The sequence below is a fragment of the Gymnoscopelus braueri genome, assembly GCF_963280865.1.
Source record: "Gymnoscopelus braueri genome assembly, chromosome: 1".
In the NCBI taxonomy this organism is placed as follows: domain Eukaryota; kingdom Metazoa; phylum Chordata; class Actinopteri; order Myctophiformes; family Myctophidae; genus Gymnoscopelus; species Gymnoscopelus braueri.
Genome location: NC_137603.1, coordinates 16,785,282 through 16,792,781, shown reverse-complemented (window position 1 = coordinate 16,792,781; position 7,500 = coordinate 16,785,282). Strand labels below are relative to the sequence as shown.

The 7,500-nt window shown below is 41.3% G+C and overlaps 1 protein-coding gene across 1 annotated transcript in view; it reads left to right on the top strand.

The window, feature by feature from the left end:
* The window catches only part of fbn1 (fibrillin 1), a 109,545-nt gene that overhangs the window by 53,989 nt on the left and 48,056 nt on the right, over window positions 1-7,500 (top strand). The window contains 5 exon segments of the mRNA XM_080439246.1: window positions 2,097-2,234; window positions 2,677-2,727; window positions 4,644-4,769; window positions 5,713-5,940; window positions 6,328-6,453. Of these exon segments, the coding sequence (XP_080295372.1) occupies window positions 2,097-2,234; window positions 2,677-2,727; window positions 4,644-4,769; window positions 5,713-5,940; window positions 6,328-6,453 (669 nt within the window).

Sequence of the window (7,500 nt, the reverse complement as noted above, 5' to 3'; positions counted from 1 at the left end):
AAAATGCAATTACTGTGTACCACAGGGGTCTGTGCTTGGTCCTATTCTTTTTTCAATTTACTTTTTCCTCTTGGTTCTTTACTCGGACGTTATAAACTAGGTTTCCATTCCTGTGCAGATGATACTTAGCTTTAAATCTCCATTATATTAAGCCTGATACGTGTCATCAGCTTGTGGAGCTGGAACAACGTTTCAGAAATTAAACAATGGATGTCATCAAACTTTTTACTTTTTCATTGCTGAAAAAACTGAAATGTTAGTTCTTGGATCAGAGCGCATAAGAGACCAATCAGTAATCTCACTCTAAATTTAGCTGGTTCCACAATTTCACAAAGCCCTACTGTTTGAAATCACAGTGTCCTATTGGACCCAAATCTCTCTTTTAAGAACCACATCAACGACATTACAAAGACTGCTTTTGTATCATCTAGGCTAGACTACTGTGACTCTCTTCTCTCTGGACTACCTACATTTATCACCAACAAATTACAGCTCATACAAAACAACACTGCTGCCAGGATATTAACCATGACAAGAAAATGTGATCATATCACCCCTGTGTTACACTGGCTCCCTATACACACCAGATCTGATTTTAAGATTTTTCTTTTAATCTACAAAATATTACACAACCATGCACCATCCTATCTGTCATCCCTCATCACTCCTTATACTACAGCTAGACCCCTAAGATCAAACAAACAAGGTCTCTTAACCACCCCAAAAATAAATAAAACAGAAATAGGTAGCAGAGTTTTTGATTGAATGAATCATTTTTTAACAGTTTGCAAAAAGAACAGTTATACAATAATGCTAAAAGGATAACACAAAAAGTCATGAGGGCTTGTTTCCATTGTGCTCCTATGTATTCAATTAATCAAGACATATAAAGACATACAGTACTATACAAGAAATCATCAATACTAGGAGCAGTAAAAGTATATTTACAGAAAAACTGTGGGGGGGGTAATTTATTTTGGCAAGCTTTTGGAAGACTTGTCTAGGTCCAGTTGCAAATAGCAGACAGGTGCTCTATTATGCCGGTTTTGAAGGAGGTTAGGGGGTTAGGGAGTCGCAGTTTTTGATGGCCGGTGGAAGGCATTCCACATTTTGGTGGCATAATGAATTCATCCCCATGTTTGTGCCGAATCTGGGGGGAAGGAGATCAGCTCATTCTGGTGTTGTGCCTATGTGGGCGTTACTCACTCTTTTGAGGTAGTTTGACAGGTTCATGGGCACTGCTCCCTTGAGTATCTTGTAGACCAGGGCCCATTGCAAGTTGCTGTACTCTGTCCTCTACCCTGAGCCACATCCCACCCTAGCATAATGAACAGAGGTTACGTGAGTCCTACAGTAGGTGTGAGATTTTAGTGCCTTTTAGGTGATAGAGTACCATGAGGTGCATGCATACTCAAAATGACATTGGATGAGTGTCCTCAGTGCATTCCTACTGACCAATATGAGGAGATCCTGCCCAAAAATCGTATTCTTTGTTTGACTTTCTTCATGACTATTGTTGTCATTTTATCACAGGAAAGATTGTTATCTAAAATACCAACCAGATAGGTAATCTCTTCTTTCCTTGTGATAACATTGTCACCCACTCTGATCGTAAAGTCTGTGACCTTACTGAGGTTAATTTTTTACCCGAAAATAATGGATTCAGTTTTACCTAGGTGTAATGACAGTTTGTTATCAGCGAGCCATGTGCAGATTTGACCGAGCTCTGATCTATGGGCTTTTTCAACCTGCAATTCAACTTAGTCAACTTATTCAGGAGTAAACTGAAAACACACCTTTTTGCATCAGCCTTTGACATCATCTAGTCTGAAGCAAGCTGCATTAGTCATCCAGTTCATTGTCAGTTATCTTCAGTTACCTACATTGTTTTTTATGTGTGTGTGTGTGTGTGTGCGTGTGCGTGTGCGTGTGCGTGTGCGTGTGCGTGTGCGTGTGCGTGTGTGTGTGTGTGTGAGAGAGAGAGAGAGAGAGAGAGAGAGAGAGAGAGAGAGCCCTTTGGGACACGTTTTGTGATATTGGGCTATAATAACATTTGACTTGACTTCTCTACATCCCTTTCAAAAACAAACCAACAGAGACCAGTAAGGGTACCTGTTGGCTGAAGATAGTGAATGACCGCTGTGAGGTCAACATCAACGGTGCCACCTTGAAGTCTCACTGCTGCTCCACTCTGGGCGAGGCCTGGGGCAGTCCATGTGCCCGATGCGAACGAGGTGAGTCAAGCATTTCACATACAATATTACATATATATACATATCGTCTCTGTTGGGCAGAAACCTCATCTCCACATTTGAACTTTTTTTCCCCCCCGTAAATTAACCCATTCAATCCGAGAACGCATCTACAAATGTCTTCTAAATCCTAACTGGTTTCTGAAAACCTTATGTTGCTATAATATCAGTGGTGCTCAAACTTTTTCACATCAAGGACCACCCAAAATGATGTGTATTTGGCTGCGGACCCCCGCCATCTCAAAATATTTTGTTCCAGGGACCCCCCAGAAGCAAAGATTTGAGTTGAAAATGTTCGCTTTAAAACAATATATATTCCAAGATTTGCACACATTTTCACGATTTCTCAAAAATAGCAGATCTACAAGCTCGTAGCGCGGCACTCTTGTCTGACTCAATACTCACTGCATGCTTTCCTTTCCAGATCCGTTCTGCGGTAAGGGATATGCCCGAGTCAAAGGGAATGTGTGTGAAGGTAAGGCCTGCCATGTTGTTGTACTAATATGATGGGGAGGTGGTTGTAATTTTATTTTTTTTAAAGGATCCCCATGACAGGCAGCTAGTCACACCTACTACATACAGTAGCCTACATAACCCATTACATCAGGGGCGGGCAACTTTGATGATGGAAAGGGCCACTATATTTCCACACTCACTCCACATTCCACATACTGTCGAGCAGAAACCTGTTATCTAAATATTTTAACTTTTTTTGTAGATGAATGCCGTACTTCACCATTCTATGTCACACAAAAATAGCCGATCTACAAGCTCAAATTGAGCTTGTAGATCTGCTATTTTTGCTATTTTTGAATTGTAATCCTGATTTTGTTTTTGCCATTATTGAATTGGAATCCTGAAAAGTAACATTTTTATTGAATTTCAAATGCATTTAGTTAAAGGTATCATGACATTCATTTTCACTTTTTTTATTTTCAATGTTTTATTTGGGGTTTTATGACTTCAATTACACCCAAAAAAACTGAACTTAGAACATTCAGTGGATTTTCTGTGGTCTGGGGTTTTCTGAATAATTAGGCTGAAAAGTAATCTGAGCTTGGCCCTTCGACAGTGAGGTCACAGTCGATTAATCCCGCCCACTCTCCTCCTCGCCCCTCCCCTCCCCTATCCTTTCCTTTGGGGGGGGGGCGGAGCAGAGGCGATGATTGACAGGCAAAATCCCTCACCAGCGACACCCGCAGGCAAAGATTTCTTTTTTCATTGCAGTTGAAAAGGCTTTAGAAATGTGAGAGAAAAACACCTGCCATTGATCACTGGAATGGAATTTTCACTTAAAACTTTTTGTACACTTTTGAAGGACCAGGACAAAGACTTTGAATGTGGTGTAAAAGTGAATGTCATTAAACCTTTAACTTTATGAACTTAAATACAAACATATTGGACATATAAAAGACAATATAATTTTTATACTAGTCATTAAGCTACTGATATAGACTGAAGTATTTAAAGCAGGTCATGTTTGCATGTTTGGAATTGTAACAGCTGAAATCAATAATATATCAGTATTCCGATATTAACCTAAGGGCCGCGTTAAGTGAAGGTGGGGGCCGCATGTGGCCCCCGGGCCGCCAGTTGCCCATGTATGCATTACATAATAAATGTTAAATTGTGTTAATATACATTACATTAGATATACATGAATATAAAACAGTGCCAACATTGATAGGAAAAAAATTAACTTTATATATTTTAATTTCTTTTACATTCATATACACTGAGAGCAAATATTTTTTAAAGGAGGATTTCTTTTTTATTAACCGGATGTTAACTGGTAAATTATAAAAAAAAATCCTATGGCTCTGTAACGTCTCTGTGATTAACACTACCACCGCCAAGCCCGTAGCCTACGGGCCGATAAATCCAACCGTAAAGCGCCGATCCCGTAGCCTACGGGCTGTGGTGCTTTTTCCTTTTTTTCCGAAAAAAAAAACTTTTTTCAATTTTCTATACGGAACATTTCATTGTAACACCACCGGAAACGGAATTATTCTGGATCACGTTTTGCCGATCCCGTTGGCCTCCATTCTAAATCGCACACTGAAACGCCATTTTCTTCGATTGTAGTTTTTCTCCTCGCTGATCACTGTTTAACATAAACCGTTCTAACTACAACATGGCGGCTCCGTTTGACACGTGGTTTTCACTGGTAGACGCAGGGAGATGTCCGCGATGTTTACAAACAGTGTACAGCTCAATCTTAAGGATTTTAACGAGGTCTATGGCGACGTGAAAAAAACAAAAAACAACAATAAAACGTTGGCACTGGTGAGTACATTATGAGATTAACCTCTGGCGGTCAATGTGTTAAGTGAAATCCTGTATTGAAGCCCATGGGATTGATGGGAAGCTGTTTCTGGTTATTACCATTAGATGTGGATGAGTGTGAGGTGTTCCCCGGGGTGTGTGTCAATGGGAAGTGCGTCAACACACAAGGCTCCTTCATCTGCCAGTGCCCTCCTGGCATGACCGTCGATGCCAGTGGCAGGACATGCATCGGTGGGTATTGCGTGTTTATTATTTATTATGTTTTTGTGCATGTATTTGTGTGTGGGTTGTCTTTGCGCATGCATGTGTGCGTGGTTGTGTGTGTGTGTGTGTGTGTGTGTGTGTGTGTGTGTGTGTGTGTGTGTGTGTGTGTGTGTGGGTGTGTGTGTGTGTGTGTGTGTGTGTGTGTGTGTGTGTGTGTGTGTGTGTGTGTGTGTGTGTGTGTGTGTGTGTGTGTGTGTGTGTGTGTGTGTGTGTGTGTGTGTCAGTGGTGTAAAGTAACTAAGTACATTTACTCAAGCACTGTACTTTAATTTTGAGGTACTTTTACTTTACTGGAGTATTTCCAATTGTCTATACTTTTACTTCTACTCCACTATATCTCAGAGGCAAATATTGTGCTTTTACTCCGCTACAATTATTTAAAAACTTTAGTTACTAGTTACTTTGCAGATATAAATCATTATATTATAAAACATACATTAACCATTTTAGCCCTATTTTATACCTTTAGCTTGTAGATCTGCTATTTTCAAACATTTTAGTACTTTTACTTTTGGTGCTTTAAGTCAATTTTGATACCGATACTTTTTCACTTTTACTCAAGTAAATTTTGAATTCCGGACTTTGACTTGTAACAGAGTACTTCTACATTGCAGTATTGATACTTTTACTTAAGTATAACATTTGGGTACTTTTTCCACCTCTGGTGTGTGTGTGTGCGTGCGTGCGTGTGTGTGTGTGTGTGTGTGTGTGTGTGTGTGTGTGTGGGGGTGTGTGTGTGTGTGTGTGTGTGTGTGTGTGTGTGTGTGTGTGTGTGTGTGTGTGTGTGTGTGTGTGTGTGTGTGTGTGTGTGTGTGTGTGTGTGTGTGTGTGTGTGTGTGTGTGTGATACACTGCTATGACAATGTAAAACACATCTCTTTCTGTGCTGGGTGTGTGTGTGCGACCTGCAGATCTGCGCACAGAGCAGTGCTACTTGACCCACGAGGACGAGCGCTGCGGGGCCCCCATCCCGGGGAAGCACCGTGTGGACGCCTGCTGCTGCTCAGTGGGGGTGGCCTGGGGGCCAGAGTGTGACGAGTGTCCCGAGAAGGGCTCTCCAGAGTACGCCCAGCTGTGTCCCCGAGGCCCCGGCTTCTCACACCGAGGAGACTTCATCAACGGCAGGCCCTTCCTCAAAGGTACAGCACGGAATACGGATAACTTAAAGTCCCAGTGAGTGAGTCACGGTACACTCGACATCACCGACAATCATTTTCCAAAACATACCATAGTTTGTTTGATTGTCAAGGAAGCCACTGAATTCTGTTCAGTTCAGTACAGTATGAAAATCAACTTGAAGAGAACTCTTTTCATTATACAGAACTAATACTACTACTACTACTCAGTTATGTTTGTTTTCCATAGAAGCGTGTTCTGCTGTATAAGAGGATTCTATAAATGGTCTTCTGTGGTGTCTCTCTCTCTTTCTCTCTCTCTCTCTCTCTCTCTCTCTCTCTCTCTCTCTCTCTCTCTCTCTCTCTCCATCTCCTCCCTTGCTCCTCTGTCTTTCTCTCCTCTGATTACAGATATAAATGAGTGTAGGATGATCAACAGCCTGTGCTCCAATGGGAGGTGCAGGAACACCATTGGTAGCTTCCGTTGCCGCTGCGACAACGGCTACGCTCTGGACTCAGACGAGAGGAACTGCACCGGTGAGAGCAAGAACGCGAGAACCTTGAACCTCCCGCCATAAATAAAGCATGTAACATTCAAAATGCTAGTGCTCGACATAAAGTACTTTTGATTGACAGACTTCCAGTTTAGCTGTGGCCCGTGCCATAATGGTAGATCTATTAGGCAGTGATGGAAAAAGTACTCAAATGTTTTACTTAAGTAAAAGTATCAATGCTGCAATGCAGAAGTACTCTATTACGAGTAAAAGTCCGGAATCCTAAATTTACTTGAGTAAAAGTACTAAAGTATTGGTGTCAAAATGTACTTAAAGTACCAAAAGTAAAAGGACTAAAATGTTTGAAAATAGCCGATCTACAAGCTCACAACGCGTCGCGATGCGACGCGTTGTGAGCTTGTAGATCGGCTATTTTCAAATAGCCTAGTTATAAAATAAGGTTGTGGTTAATGTATGTTTTATAATATAATAATTTATATCTGCAAAGTAACTAGTAACTAAAGTTTTCAAATAATTGTAAAAGTACAATATTTGCCTCTGAGATGTAGTGGAGTAGAAGTAAAAGTACTGGAAATTGGAAATACTCCAGTAAAGTAAAAAAATACCTCAAAATTGTACTTAAGTACAGTACTTTAGTAAATGTACTTAGTTACTTTACACCACTGGACATAGGTAAATCAGCGCGAAGACTCACTTTTATCTATTACTGATACGTTGCAGACCTGCTGAAATATAGTCGCTAGCTTCTGCCAGCAAAGCTCGGCGAACATGGACTGTATCGCGTATCACACAGAGCTCCACTGTATCGCTACAAGTCTAGCCGTTCCCCATCAATCCCTCACTCTGAATCCCGCTGCCAACGCTAATTACAGTAAAGTGGTGCAAAGCCTTTTCCTGCATTCAACTCATTCACTCTAATGGCAGTCTGGCTACATGGGGCTTGTTGGAGCTGGTCCCTGTAGGCTGGTTAAATACATCGCTGTTGTGTTTAACTATATATACTCTATACGCACACACGCACGCACGCACACGCACACACACACACACACACACGCACACACACACGCAC